Genomic DNA, 15,256 nt, shown 5'->3' with positions numbered 1-15,256 from the left:
TTCATAACTTTTAAAAACCAATTACAGAAATTATACATAATTTAATATGAGATAAAAAATATTATTTGTACTACTTGATAAGAGTATCTAAAGTCAAAATGCACTTTATTAAATAAGAGAATTCCGAATTCATCACATAACAAATTACACAATATTCTTCATCATATAATATCTTTGTATTTTTAGCTTTACTAAAACAAACCGTACATTATAATTTGTCACTATAAACGAAACATCCCTTACTGAACAGTTTTGGGTAGTTAATATTTAAAAAACAATGGTAGTTGTGTGGGTTGATTGACGACTAGACAAAGGTGAAAAATTGCATCTTTATGCTTAGTGCGGTCTTCTTTGGAGTTTTGAGACTAGTAGTATTATGTGTTGACTCTTCTCATATATTCAAGAAAATCTTCCACGCCTGCTTCTACAACCATAATTATCACATATTCAGTTGAACTATTGTTTCTGAGGTTCGTCAAAGGTGTAAAGATTGTAGCTTTAATTAATGTTTTGGTTATCAAAACCAAATAATTGCGAATATGAGGATGTTTTTCCAGTCTTGAGGAGAAAGAATTGGGTATTATTTTGTTTGGGTAAAAAAGAAAGAAAGTTCCTTTTTTGATCATTTCTCCTCGTGTAGAATTGGGACTAGTATTCGCTTTTGCTGGGAATTTGATGAGGTTTTTGAAAGTGGACTTCAGTTTTTTGTTGCTGGAACTGTAAAGAAACAATTGGAACTATACAGAATTTGAGTTTTCATCTTAAGCAGAGAGGGGTTCTTTGTTACTCTCCCCTAGGTATGGATACTCTGCATCTTACCTATTTGTTTAGGTTTTGGTGCTATCAGCTATGGATACCAAAAGAAATTCTGAATTGCTTGTTAAGTAAAGTTTGTTCTTTTTGGCTTTTCAATGTCAACTTTCTTATTTCTTGAGTTAGTCTGTGAAAAGGGTTGTGAATGAAAACAGATGTGGTTATGCATCTGTGGATGTGTCTGTTTTTGTGTTTCTTGATTATTTTGAAAGTTGAAGAGAGAGGAGAAATTGAGTATTCGTGCGGATTTAAACCCTGAGATGTAATGGTTTTATTAGTAGAATTTTCATTCTTTATGGATTTGTGTATAGAGTTTCTCACCTTTAAATGAACATGATACATGGTGCTTTGACCATCATGTTGTTGTATGACAGATCTGTTTTTTGAATTGTGTGACTGACTGTTCTTGTGTTTACTTAATTAGGCTATGTCATGTGTGGGCCTGATTCTTTTTATGTGGAAATAGTTTTTTGCTCTTTGGGTGGCCGTGAGATTTAAACCCAAGAACTCTTGCTAGCTCTGATACCTTATTGAATTGTGTGACTGTTTCATCTAAATGCTTTAGAGAGAGCACCACTTTTGATTGCGTGATTATATAGGTTGTTGTTCATCACAAACTTAAGAGTGTAAACACAAAGCTCTTGCTGTCAATTTATGCTAATGAAGCCATGAATCCTGATATAGAATCATTGCGTAGTTGTATGCCTAAATAATTTTATTTTTTTTGGAAACATTTCTATTTCTGTTGAATTTGTCCTTCGTTCATATGGATTTTCATGTCTTGTTTTCTTCTCTGTTATATTCTGACTGGTTGATACTAGTATTTATTACTAAAATTTACAAAGTAAGTTATCTGCTCTTCTTTAGCAGAATTTCCTTATGGGGAGTGATGCTGCTTCAGTTGCTGGGATACCATCTCCTCGTGACATTAAGGTATATAAATCTGTGCTCTTCCATCTGTTCTCTTCTTTAGCTCCTGATATTATCTCCACACTTTGTTTAATTAAGGCAATTTATTCTCAAGTCATTCTATTAATCACAAATGAGATGTGTCAAAAATTCCGGATCTCACCCATCTCTAGAGCAACACTCCTCTTAATCTTGGTGCCTTCACATTAAGGAGGAGTAATAGTCACTAGTCCTTTTGCCGTATAAAAAGAGAATGGAAAAAGATGTTTTCTGGTAATGGAGTTTTGCATGGGTCAGCTCTAGCTCCTGGTGAACTATAAAAGAGTTATTTAACTCTTGGAATGAATCTTCAGTGAGGATGCTAATTTAAATCTGAAATTTAAAGTGGTTACCTCTTTGCAGCATTATTCTGGTTTAAATTTTGTTCTTACGAGGTTGCAGATTGCTAAGTTTTGTTCATGGATTATGTACCTGTCAAATTTCATGGTTTCCTTGTCATTATCGAGTCCCATTGTGCTATTTATTTTTAGCCATACAAGCCTTTCTATGACTAAATATATCCTCTATTGGATGATGATTACAGGTGCATCGTCTAATGTGCATGGAACTAATTAAATTTGTTACTGGAGTTGCAATGTTGCTTCCAGCAATTGAAGAAGCCCGTCCTGGATCCAACCCTGGAATACAGATACTTTGCCAGTTAACCAGAGCACTTGACAAAGCCAAGGACATTCTTCAGCATTGTAGTGAATCCAGTAAACTATACTTGGTATGCATCTTTACTCAATCCTACAGAACTAGTTCTGTCTATTTGTTTAATTAAATACATATCCCATTAACAGAAGATTCCTTGCTTCAGAAATTAGTTGAAAAGAGTGTATAATATTTGGCTAGTGGCTGGCATTTCATTGATTGTCAACATCTGTAGGAGTTTTCCAGTGTATTTTTTTTTATTACATTTCTATATATCATAGGAAGGGAGGGAAGATCCAAAGAGTTTCAACTACTAGCACACTTGAAGGTTGTGCAATTAAGTGTAAAATTGTAAATGCTGCAAGTGCAATCCTTCTTTATGTTATCAATCTACCTGTTCGGATAATTAATGTGTTCATTCATACAACGGAAAATTAGTCTTAATAAAAATTAGCACCATATTTTCAGGCACTAACTGGAAATGTTATACTTTCAAGATGCAACAAATCAAAAAAATTGCTTGAGCAAAGCTTGAGCTGTGTGCAGAATATGGTTCCTGTAATGTTGGCTACACAGGTGAGTCAGAAAATTTCTATTTTAGAGATTTATCTGTGTTTATTTGCTTTCTTTTTCTGTCCATCTTGATGGCAAAGACATTGTTGGTGTGTCCTGATTATTAATTCTACATCCAAGCCAGAGTGCATGCTGTTTTAATCGAAAATAACTTTGTTGTGTTAAACTAAATGACGATTACATCAGGCTATCCATTTACTGTTGCCAGAGCTTTTTGTTTTTTTGATCCTGCGCGCTCGTCCAATTTATTTCCTTCATAATTATTTTCAAAGCTTTTCTTTTCAATGAAAGAGAAGAAGAAGGATCACTCTTAAACTGTGGATTCTTTTTTTCTTTCTTTCCCTTTCTCTACCTGGTTGGTTTCTGTTTCTGTTCGATGGCTCTGGCAATGCACTTCAATGACATTATTGGCTGCAGATATCACAACTGGTTGCTGACCTGGAGGCTGGGATATTCAGCTTGGACCCATCTGAAGAGGAGGCAAGGAAGGTATTGAGCAAGCTACTTCATCAGTATACATCTACAACTCATTCAGGGGAAGAACATGTCTTTGAGGCTATTCAAATTGCTATGCGGAGCCTGCGTATCACATCTCCAAAAGATCTTTTGATAGAAAAAAGATCCATCAAAAAACAACTGGAGAAAATTGGGGAGGGTGATCCACCAAAAAGGAAAATCTTATTGTTCTTTCTGAGTCTTCTCAACAAAAATGGCAAATCTATCGTGGCAGAGCACACAGAGAATGGATCTCTGCAGCATGAGGACTCCCTTGAATATGAAGTGGAATCTCATCTGAAATGTAATCATAATGATGCTCAAAGAGATATCTTCAACGGCTCTCGACTTCCGGATGAGTTCAAATGTCCTTTATCATCAAGACTAATGTATGATCCTGTTGTCATTGCTTCTGGACAAACATATGAAAGATTTTGGATTGAAAAATGGTTTGCTCAAGGTAATGATACATGTCCAAAAACTAAGAGGAAATTGGTCCATTTGTCGTCAACCCCAAATAACTCAATGAAGGACCTCATATCAAGGTGGACTGCAGCACATGGGGTCAGCGTTGTTGATCCCAGTGTACAAGCAACAGTAGGTCACTCATGGGAATCATCTTCCACTTCAATTGCTAGCTTGAGCAGTTCAATGATGGATCTATCTATAAATATAGACTTCAGCAATTTATCACTGGGAACTTCAGATGCTAGTTTTGCATCACATGCTTCGCATTCTAAGATTTCAAATGACTTTCATAAAGGTCAATCTCGTGAAAGCATACATGAAATGGAACTGGAGCGTTTAACGAGGCTTAGTTCACTTTCTTGGGAGTCTCAATGCAACTTGATTGGAAATATCAGAAACATGTTGACACAAAACGGTGAAGCTAGCAATTGGATGTCATCGGACAATTTTATTCAAAAACTTTTCAGATTCATGAAAGATGCACATAAATGTAATGATCAGGATGCTCAATTATTGGGATGTCAGTCATTATTAGCAGTTCTAGACGAATGCGGGTAAACCTGCTCTCTCTCTCTCTCTCTCTGTCTCTCTCAGTGTCTGATTCTTTATCGTAGATCGAGTCCCCCACCTCAGCGGATTAGTAAAAAGGTAACTGCTCAAAGAACCTCTGTGGCAACAAATTATTCTAACAAAATCTCTGCTGAGAAATCCATGCAACAAAATTTTGAAATCCCTTTCAAGTAGTTACTTTTTCTGATGAAATGTGAACATGTCTTAATTTTTTTACTCAAAATCCAATTTGAATTTCAATTAATTATCTTGATACCCTCGGTGTTTAATGCTTCTGGGCCTTTTTGAAATACTAGAAAGTGAGGTCTTCTATCTTATTCTGCTTCCACATACTGATCCTTGTATGGTTCCTTCGTCTCAGAAGCAGTTTGCCATACTTGAACGATGACGCATTTGCTCTTTTGACCTCATTGCTTGGTTCGGAGGTTTCTAAGGAAGCTATTGCTATATTCGAAGTGTTGTCCCGCCACCAAAACTGTCACCATAAAATTACCATGTCTGGTGCACTACCTACTCTCCTGGAGATCCTTGATGCCCACAGTAGAGAATTGCAGGAACCAGCCATCAAAATATTATGTAACATGTCAGGAAGTAGCAAAATTGGTTCCTTGATTGCACCTTCAGAGTTGGTTCCTAAATTGGTTCCTTTTCTTGAGGATACAGTGCTCGCAAGAAATTGTGTCATCATTTTGCAAAATTTGTGCAACAAAGAAGATGCTAGAATTGCTATAGCTGAAACTGATGGATGCATTGCAGCAGTTGTGAAACTGCTCGAACGTGACAATCGCAAGGACCAGGAACATGCTGTGGATTTTCTTCTTTCTTTATGCCTACAACGGGTTCAATATTGTCAACTGGTAATGGATGAAGGTGTCATCCCTGAACTTGTCTCTGTATCTATTAATGGAAACAACAAAGCAAAGGCAATGGCTTTGGAGTTGTTGAGACTGCTGAAGGGAGAATTTAGTGATACTGGAGAATCTTACGAACCGGAAGTCTACATTCCTAAACCCCAACCCCCTACCACTGACTTTACTCAACCGAAATCTCGTTCCCAAGGAACAGGAATTTTTGGGAAATTTTTCTCGAAACGTAGTTCGCCTACTGCCAAAAGGATAAATAGAAAGTAATGCGGTTTGAAGATAGTAAGATACATTTTTGCATGGTAGGATGTGTATAATTTCACAGGTTCATCTAGTTTTTGTTAGGGAGAGGCATAGACACTAAGGATTCATATTGTTATAGCTGCTTGGGATAGAAAGTGTAATTATAGTTTTTGTTTGTATTTAATTGATTCAACATTTCACAGGACAACATATTCAGATGTATAGTGTATTTTGTATGTACAAAAATGTGTATTTTGTATGTACAAGTATGATAACTTTTCAAAGAGATGTCATTTTTTGATTAAAAAGTTGGGAGTTGTTAGGACACAAGATGAATGAATATCCATCTGTGTCCTCTAGTTCCCTCATCTTCTCAAGTTTTAACAATTACTCTGTTTCTTCCTTAAGTTTTTTATGATTGTTTCATTGACTTATGCCTTGGTATAGCCTATTTTGGGAAAGGTTGAAACAAGGAGATCATCATTCTTGTATAAGTAATTTTATTATGTTAAATTAGTAAAGCATTATGGTCATTTTTCGACTTGGCATTGTTTATTACTTAGACTTGGACACCATCATTATTAATAAGATTTGCAAACATATCACACTGATTACGTTTATATCTTAGTTGCTCAATTGACTGGTCACTTCAATAAGAGTTTTATTTCCTACCCCGTAATAATTTCTCCAAAAAAATAGGTAGGAACATATGTTTTCCGCCATTCTACTTTTCTCTTCTTTTTTTTTCCAACTCCAACTTTGACATTATAAAATGTATGTGTCTAGATTTCTATTTTGTTCAATTTTGACGAGCGAGTCAGTTCTGGAAATTGACTAATAATAATTGGGAATTTCTTGGTGTGCTATACTTGTTTGTATTTAGTCCTCTTTTTGTTTTGGCTCTATCTTATTTAAAAGTAATCTTATTGCATTCCTAGTAATGGCAAGGAAATTTCTCTTTTTTGTTTATTCCCTTCTCCTCAAACAATACATACATAATTCAATTATTACACAACATGTGAAATTTGCTTGTTTTTATTTGTTTTGTTGAACAAAGAAATATTTATTTCAAAAAAGTTTTTTGACCTTAAAAAACAGTTTTATGGTATTTTTAATATGAGGATATAAGAAAAAATCATGTATAAAAAGACATTTTGTTTTCACCAAGCTTTTTGTCATAGTTTCTGGATCTAAAATGTTGTAACTCAAACAAGGTGACCACAATCTATGTACATAAATTGCAGATTTAAATGGACATAATAGCTAGACTTGTAAATTGCGCAAGTTCTCTCCCTTGACATAGTAGCTTTCACGTGATTCAAGAAGTTAAGTATATAATATATATTTGCTGGTGTAATATGTCTATTGTCAAAGAACTTCGAGATGTTCAAAAAAAGAAAAATGACTTTGAGATCATCGTGAAACAAAGATAACGTGTCTAAGAATTGCCAAATATTATTATTTATAAAGAGCTTTGGAACAGACAAAAGTCACCCAACTCTCTACTATGTATATCTAGGTGGAAGTGGCCCAAAACATCAGCTAAACCAGATACCAATTCAACACAAACAATCTGAAATTTCCAAGTTCAGGAAGTTCCAAGGGACTATTACACTTCCAACAAGAAACAGCTAGGGAAACTTAGTTAAACGAGACATTTGACGTATAGCCTCCACAACCTAGGGAAAACTTAGTTGCAAAGGGATTGATAGTGTTATAAACTAGGTGTGAATAATTTGAACGAATGGTAAGAACAAGATAATTGATTATGATGACCAAGATTCGTCATTGAAGTACTGAAAAATCGGTGTCTTTCAGAGTACAAATGCAGCTTTGAAAGGTAGCAACTCAAGGGTCAGACTGAGAACTTATGCTCATGAAAAAACATTGGAAAGGGATCATAATCACTAAAGCGCATGAAAGTGGCTCTATAGATTAACGAAAATTTATGTGGCAAAAAGCTGAATTAACAAATTTAAAAGATTTAAGGATAATATTAGTACAAAGAAACAGTAAACATGAGAATGCTATTGGAGAAACTGGCACAACGAATATTCTCATTTATACAAAGGGCCATGCGTTGAGAACTTTCTTTCTCAGGGATTCTACATGAATTTGGAGCATTACGAAGCAACCAAAGAGAAGAAAGGGAGCTTATCTTGATTTGCAATCTGCATGAAATCATTCACAGGCTGGTTTCGTGTCAAAGCTGCTCAAGCAGATTGCAAAAGCTTGGAAAGCAGAAAGTGGATAGCGGTAGTCCATGGTGAAGATGTCTTTTCCAATTTTTCCAAACTGTAAAATTACTTTTTCTTGTTCAGCGACTGGTATATTGTGAGATGGATCAACTGCTGCCACTAGCTGAAAATTTTTCACAGAAGCCACCGTAACACGGCCTTTAAAATTTAAGCACCAGCACTGCAATTGTTCATGCCACCTAGGAGCCTTGTTTTTTAGCACAAGCAGCTCTTGAGAAGTCGCCGTCACTGCTGACCTTGAAATGCCAGAGGAGCTGATATCCATGGTTGACTCCTTTGCTATTGCGAGTGGTCCAGAAAATGACTTCTCATCAAAAGATTGTGGGAATGATTTAGGTGTTGGAGCACTGCCACCCTCCTGGATTGAAGACAAGGGGATAGAGTGCATGGCAGAATGCATTCTCCTAGGTCCTCTTGTACGAAGAACATTGAGTTCATACGAAATGGTAGCTACTCTATAGTTGCACGCAGGTACTCTTGGAGAAACTTGTTTTGCGTGAAATCTCCGACTGAGACTACCAGGTTGTTGAATGGCTGCATCACTTGGAGGTTGGCAATCATGTATGGAGAACTTGGTCCCAAGAAAGTTAGATCTGGTCAAATTGTTTTCAAACATTATTAAAATGGAAAGTAGAAGCTTTTCTTTGCCTCCTGCTAATTTAAATATAATTGGAAATTTGATTGAACTTGCCTCAGTTTACCGGCATACATATTGCTAGCTCGAGAAAAATCATCTGCAACAAATGATATCACAAAGTCTGTGCTTGTCGCCCTTCTGATTTTTTTGGCAGACAACAATAGTTTATCCCTCTCATCCTCAGCTGTCGTGAAGTAAAATATCAGTTATGCATCTTTCATTGACTTGGAAGAATTTCCGATGAAAAAGATAGACCACAAACATCAGTAGAAGTTATAAAAGGTTCTGAATTTCCGATCTGTTGTACTAATTTGATTGTAAGATACAATACATCAGCTTAAGTGCAAGTTCCCCATTAAAGATGGATCTTAAAATCTTTACAGGACAAACAGGATAGGCAGACGATATTACTTACATGGAGTCATGCCAAAGTAGAGACGATAAACTGAATTAGCTCTGTCCCGTTTAATAAAGCACTGGATTGGGGATTCACGGGGACCCGGCTGGTTTAAACATGGAAACAATAAAAGACACTATCTTTTAATATCAATCAACATAAAAAATAGACATAGAAAGGAAAGTAAAATAGATTAAGGTGATTACCTGTTTCAGTGAAATGGGAAAGGTAAGCCTACCACATTCCTCAGGAGTCTTAACAATCTCCTTGGTAATTTCCCTCCATGATTTGCAAACAGATGCACAAAAGAGAAGGGCAGATCGAGCAGGCCATGATGCCTCACTCTCTTCAACCCTGCGGATGATATCCAAAAGAAGTTCTGGTGGTAAATTTGCCCATTGTCCTTGTTCAATTGGATCAGAAAGGGCCACATCAGGGACTATATGTGACCGGGTTCTGTTGCTCCAATGCTTTCTTTCTGTTCCCCTCCTTGATATATTCCCTATACCATCTTTCATCTCACGAACAATGCTCTTCAAAGACATTTCTATCAATCACATCAACTACACCTTTCCTTCAAATGGAAGAGTAAATCAATTAGAACATTCTAACATTAAAACCTTCAAACCATAACATTAATCAAGTCTGGTTCAACTCGGACCCATTTAATTTCAATTCAAAATACGTCTTTTAAGACAAACTACAAATGTTTTCATCAAAATCAATAGCTTTTCTGAGGGAGAAAAAAAAAAGATCTACAAGAATATCAGAACAGGTGCTTTATGTCATTTCAAGCCTATCCAAAGTTTCAAAGCATTCAAATTCGGAATTCTGAGATCCCGCAACAATTTTATTTTTTTAAAAAAGAGAAATTCAAAATGTGAGTTTCTTTACAAAAGCAAAAAAAATAAATACCCAGGAATAAAAAAGCGAAAAAAATTCAAAATGTGCGATCTTGTAGCATTTCTATACTATCTCCGACGAAAAACCAAAAGCAGTGCCGACATGCAGCTAGGAAGAGAAGAAGAGATTAAGAATATGAAATACATCCAGAAAACAGAAATGCATCAAAACACGTAAAAGGGTAGGAGAAAACCTAAAAAACACGAGTTACAAAGAAGATGAAATCGTTGAAAGCAAGCTGCGGGATGCAGAGATCGAAGAAGGAAAAAACGCGGCGAATGAGGTGGAGGTCCTCACTTCTCAGGTGGAACCCTGGGTCGGCAACGCTTTAGACTTTATGTCATGTCGCCGGAAACACCAGTGGCACCACCACCGAAAAACCGCCGTTAATTCCGCCAACAAATTGAAGGAAAAAAATTCACGAGCTAGGAAGACGAAAGGGGCTTCTTTGTGTGCGTATCTATCAAAGTTTTCCCACACCCAGATGTGTCAAAATAACAAAAATGGTCCCTCATATTTGACGGTATTTATAAAATAATATCTTAAAAGTATTCACTAAACATTTCGGTGCTCAAATTTCTCAAGGCAATGCTCTATATTACATCAAATATAGTAGAAACTATAAAAATTATAAATCTCTAAATGATGTGAGTTTTTGCTTCTTTTTTTATTATTATTATTATAGTTCTATCAAATTTAATGTATAGTAGATGTCGTGTTAGCGTATAATTGGAAAAACTTACTAATTATTTTTTTGAATTTTTAACATCACACTTGTTTTAAGATAATTTTTTAAAAACTAAAATGTCACTTATTTTAAAACAAAAAAATACAAAACTATGCTCTAAATAAACATAAAGCATGCACTTCATAGATTGATAAATCTATACTCGTATTAGCAAGTGCACGATTTTAATTAGGTTAAAAAGGGTTTTATGTACTTCTAAAAATGGACCGAAAAATTAGATAGCCGTTAAATATTATAACATAACGTATTTTTATTGTGGTCACACGGAGTCAAACGCACTAATCTAGCTAACTATTGTTTTATTCGTCCTAAAATGACACCTTGTCTCGAATTTTCAAAAAGACACTTTAACTTTGTGGGTGTCTTAACAATTTAAGAGTGTTATAAATATCTCACTTTTCACCCAACCTCAATTGCAAGAAAAGAGGTGCAATCATGCACCAATTGTTGTTTGACACGTATTAAATTCTTTTAATTTTTAATTTTTAGTTTCATTTTCATTTTTTCTATTTTTATTAACTTTATTTTCATTTTTTCCCTCTTTCTTCTTAAATCTTCTTAACTCAAATCTTTTGTTCTTTGTTGTAAATCCTCCAAAAGTAGCAGTCATTGTCGCCTTCAACGTAGCCTCCATGAAGCTTTCCTGTTACTAACACTATTTCCGCCACTAAAACATCACTAAAAAAATCAATTCAACTCTCAAGTTACTAAAGCAAGGTAATGAGACAAAAAAAAAAAGGAGTTTCATAATATTCTTTAATCAATGAGTTCACATTTGTTTTTTTTTTAAAAAAAAAAGATAAAAGAAGAAAAAGAAACAAAGAAAAGCAAGAGACAAGAAAAAAAGTGATAAAAAATGAATGAAGTAAATGATCTTCTAAGTTGAAGAAGATGAAGAAAAGATAATTGGATTTTGAATTTGGGTGAAGAAGATAATGGGGAAGATGATGTAATTTAAGTAAATAATTAATAATAAAGAAATAAAACGACACATGACACTTTAAAACTGGTTAATGGCAGTGAAAAGACTGGGTCACACGCCTCATGTGCGTGATAACAATTAAGACGAGGAAATGGGTCAAAATGGCCCATTTACAAAGATATTAAATAGTTTTGTGGGGTGATAGGACACGTCCAAAATTAATGTGTCTTTATGCAAATATGAGACAACTTGAATGGTGTCTTTATGTCTTTTCTCTCCTAAAATACTTATTACACTTTTTATTTATATGTTTTTAAAGAAAATATCGGAGTGTTTTAATTATTATTTTATTATTGATAATAATAATTTATTCACTGAATGGCTATTTAATTTAAGTGTTATTAATTCATAATTAAAATATTTGTAATTTTTAAGAATATTTATTGTTAAAGATTAATAATAAAATAACAATTAATAATATTTTAAAATAATAAATAATATAAATTATTTTAAAAAAATATAAATATACCTTTTAACTTAACGTTAGATCACATTTATATTTTTCAACTTTAAATATGCACAAACGCTTAAAGTTATATAAAATATATAGACATATGAGTCATATATAATATAATATTATAGTACATTTTTAAAATTACGATTAAAAGTTTGAGACGGAAGAATTTGTATCGAGTGTCACGAGGATGGTAGGAGGGTTTGGTGTGCTTTTTCATCACTTTTTGGGGACGCGTGTGAGTGTGTCATTACCTTGTTCAAATGTCCCTCTCTACCATATGCTTCCCAAGCACGTGCTGATGGTGACACAAATCTAATTTCTCAGAAATTCATATTTTTTGGCAATTTATAAAATGAATAAAAAAATTAATATGTTTGATTTATTATGTGAACAAATATAAATCTCTTATATATATAAAAAATAGCAAAACTTATTTTAAAAATCAAATTCTTTCCCAATCCTCTCACGCATTCTAACTATTGGAGGAGCGTTATATTAACTAATTGAGAAATTTAAGAGGGAGATAAATAAAATTTCAGATAAATATTCTCGTTATTAATTAAGGCTATTAAATATATTTTTTCTCAACTAAAAAATAAAGTTAAAAGACATACAGTATATGAACCAATCTAGTACTTATTTTATATTCTAAATCACCAAATTCAGAGCATTTTCTTTTTCTATTTATAGGAGGATCGATCTATTATTAAAAAGCAACATCCATTCATGAGCAGTAAAAAGATTATAAACTCTTAGCTGAAAATGATTAAATGGACTCAATAAACAGTGTGACTATACATATCGCTCTCATTTTCCTATTTTTTATTTTATTTTTCATTCAATGTCCGATATTCCTATTATGGTCAAACTAAATTTAGATTCAGATATTGCATGACTCATTTTAGTGGGGTGTCGCTTCTAATAATATTTTATTTCATTTTTAAGGACAAATAGCGATCCCACTAAACTTTTTTCTATATAAACTAAAATCTCAATCATCCCATCACATTTCAATTAGAGTCATTTTCCTAATTTTGTGTTTGCAGATAATAAAATCCTTAAGTTGATATGTTGTTATTTGTAAGGAATCACACAAAAGATTACAATCACCCAACGATAGAAACAGCGTGAAAACCATTCATGGTCGGATTGTGACAAACAAAAAGAATAAGTACAACATATCAACTTTTTACACCATCACATAAAATTCACTCAAAATAATAGTTGTAAAATCTTCATAGCATATATTTAATGACATAAATTAATTATGATTAAAGATTTAATTTTTTTCTTTATTTACTTAAACTCCGTGCTTCAGACAAATAAAGTAATTGATTGGTTCGTTGGCGCAACTTTCGTGTAACTCCATGCCGATGGAGCCATGGAGGTGTGGAAGACCTAATTGGAGGTAGTATATGTCAGATTTTGCATTGTCTCTTTAATTGGACTGTATTAGCTGGAACATCTCTTTTCATTTGAATTTCTAGTGACCCCACCAAAGCATGTTTAACTGTTATCGGTTACTACATCTGTTCATTTTTAATTATCAAAGTTTCATTTTTTAGAGTCAAACGATAATAACTTTAATTAATATTTTATGATGTATTTTTCATCATATTGATATGCAAAAAATTGAAATTTATAGTTTTGAATATCTAAATTTTTTATTTAAAATATCAAATTAATGTAATCTAATTTAACTTTAAAAAATAATCAAATTGACTTTCAAAAAGAGCGTAGCATAACAATTAAAAGTGGAAAAAGGAATTATATGACATTTAGCTCGTTCATCTTGACCACAAGTCCACCACAACCATACCAATTTGCATAGAAAGTCGAATTAAATTGAAAAATTATATCATTCGTTAAATTTTTAACATTTTTTTCCTTACATTTTAATTTGTTTGACTTACCAAATTTTCTTTTAAGTTGATTTAACAGTTCATCAATTTCAATTTTTTAATCATTAAAGGATGCTTTTAATATATTATACATATTTTTAATCTAAAATCATAAAATTTATTAAATTTTGTGTTAAGTGAAAACAAGACGAATAAATTAAAACAAAACGTGTATTATTGATTTGAAAGTAGAGTAAGGCCCCCTGACAGTAGATGTACTTCATAAAAATGTTTGTTGTCATGTGATGTTCGACAGAGATAAGGTATTTCATGTTTGGGCATCCATTCCGTATCTACTCATCATTCATTCCCACGACTTGCCAGCTCACAAACTTTGACATTTTCTATTTTTTCTGTCCTATATTTTTTAAAAATTATTTCATTCGAGAGGATTTAAATTGTGTGTATTTAGAGTATAAAAAAATTCTATGTACACTTACTTAATTATCAAATCATCGATTAATATTGTTGATTGTGTACAGTTAAATGTGGTTCATTATTAAATAATAAATTGATTAAAATTTATGTATACCGTTGACATGGGGTTTACTTTAATCTCTAATGATAAGTTGGTGTAGTTGTTGATAAATTGAGATTAGACTTTCAACCCTGGAAACTGTTTTAGGTATTTTTATTCCTTGTCTATTTTTGAGAAAACTATCTAGCAACTGATTTTTTTTAAAAATAACTTATGGAACTTTCAGATTGTGGTGCAACAATCAATTTTGAGTAAATTGATGATCTTATGAGAAAACATTAGACTATGATTAAAAATTTGTATGTTTTGTAAAGGTTAGACGATAATCTAATGGTTTACTTGTAAGGTTGAGGTATGAGCTAATATTAGACTCGAGTCTAAAGTTGTCTGAAAGGATAATTTTTCAAAAAGGTTATATTTGTGTAACTTTTAAAATATGGACAAAATTTAAATGATGGCATGAAAAGTTCAGCGGGCTGTTTTTCTAGATGGGCTAGAAATAGGTTCTTATTAGTCCAAGCTAAGTGGGCTGCGTCCTCCTTTGCTGCTGGAAAGCCCATATAGCAGTTACTTAATACTAACACCATTGGCATTCTCTATTCATTTTCTTAACATAATTACTACTACGTCAACATTGTATTTTCTCACCAACATGGATTGTGATGCAGTAATGAGACTATTTCACCCTTGATTAGATGTCCCGATTTTGAGCCTTGGGTATGAAGATAATCATGTCGGGAGCGCCTCGAATGGGCCCTGCAGTGTGCATTAAATTGAGAAAATTGTATAAAATAGCAAATTATTAATTCAAATTAAATGCTATAACCACAGTTTCATTTAATTCTAATCCGTAGCAAACACTTGCCAT

At 33.4% G+C, this 15,256-nt stretch overlaps 2 protein-coding genes across 7 annotated transcripts; one reads left to right on the top strand and one right to left on the bottom strand.

Annotated features, from left to right (window-relative positions):
- Positions 1-395: 395 nt before the first annotated feature.
- On the top strand, positions 396-5,875 carry LOC125847792 (U-box domain-containing protein 5). 4 transcript variants are annotated; one of them, XM_049527487.1, is made up of 6 exons: positions 396-797; positions 1,684-1,746; positions 2,370-2,491; positions 2,884-2,991; positions 3,406-4,505; positions 4,883-5,875. In XM_049527487.1, exons 4-6 carry the CDS (start codon positions 2,965-2,967, stop codon positions 5,649-5,651), a joined length of 1,896 nt encoding a protein of 631 aa, XP_049383444.1. In that variant the 5' UTR covers positions 396-797; positions 1,684-1,746; positions 2,370-2,491; positions 2,884-2,964; the 3' UTR covers positions 5,652-5,875. The 4 variants fall into 4 exon arrangements, with proteins under 4 accessions (XP_049383444.1, XP_049383442.1, XP_049383443.1 ...); XM_049527485.1 differs by having other exon boundaries at positions 2,306-2,491; XM_049527486.1 differs by having other exon boundaries at positions 1,681-1,746; positions 2,306-2,491.
- A 1,718-nt stretch (positions 5,876-7,593) lies between these two features.
- LOC125848877 (tubby-like F-box protein 5) lies at positions 7,594-10,317 on the bottom strand. 3 transcript variants are annotated; one of them, XM_049528824.1, is made up of 5 exons: positions 10,016-10,317; positions 9,126-9,493; positions 8,938-9,025; positions 8,577-8,706; positions 7,594-8,478 (listed from the first exon to the last, which is right to left on the bottom strand). In XM_049528824.1, exons 2-5 carry the CDS (start codon positions 9,462-9,464, stop codon positions 7,809-7,811), a joined length of 1,227 nt encoding a protein of 408 aa, XP_049384781.1. In that variant the 5' UTR covers positions 9,465-9,493; positions 10,016-10,317; the 3' UTR covers positions 7,594-7,808. The 3 variants fall into 3 exon arrangements, with proteins under 3 accessions (XP_049384781.1, XP_049384780.1, XP_049384782.1); XM_049528823.1 differs by having other exon boundaries at positions 9,126-9,488; XM_049528825.1 differs by having other exon boundaries at positions 10,120-10,317.
- Positions 10,318-15,256: the final 4,939 nt, after the last annotated feature.

The sequence above is a fragment of the Solanum stenotomum genome, chromosome 12, assembly GCF_019186545.1.
Source record: "Solanum stenotomum isolate F172 chromosome 12, ASM1918654v1, whole genome shotgun sequence".
NCBI lineage: Eukaryota > Viridiplantae > Streptophyta > Magnoliopsida > Solanales > Solanaceae > Solanum > Solanum stenotomum.
Note: the sequence above shows the minus strand (reverse complement) of the source record. Positions and strands in the feature narration are given on the sequence as shown.

Bases quoted from the DNA above. Each gene is read 5' to 3' on its own strand.
- LOC125847792 (XM_049527485.1), top strand. From the start codon at position 1,693: ATGGGGAGTGATGCTGCTTCAGTTGCTGGGATACCATCTCCTCGTGAC. The intron at 1,747-2,305 runs GTATATAAATCT...TGATGATTACAG, and splicing joins CATCTCCTCGTGACATTAAG to GTGCATCGTCTAATGTGCAT. The intron at 2,492-2,883 runs GTATGCATCTTT...CCATATTTTCAG, and splicing joins AATCCAGTAAACTATACTTG to GCACTAACTGGAAATGTTAT.
- LOC125848877 (XM_049528824.1), bottom strand. From the start codon at position 9,464: ATGTCTTTGAAGAGCATTGTTCGTGAGATGAAAGATGGTATAGGGAAT. The intron at 9,026-9,125 runs GTAATCACCTTA...TGTTTAAACCAG, and splicing joins TTCCCATTTCACTGAAACAG to CCGGGTCCCCGTGAATCCCC. The intron at 8,479-8,576 runs GCAAGTTCAATC...CAATTTGACCAG, and splicing joins ATGTATGCCGGTAAACTGAG to ATCTAACTTTCTTGGGACCA.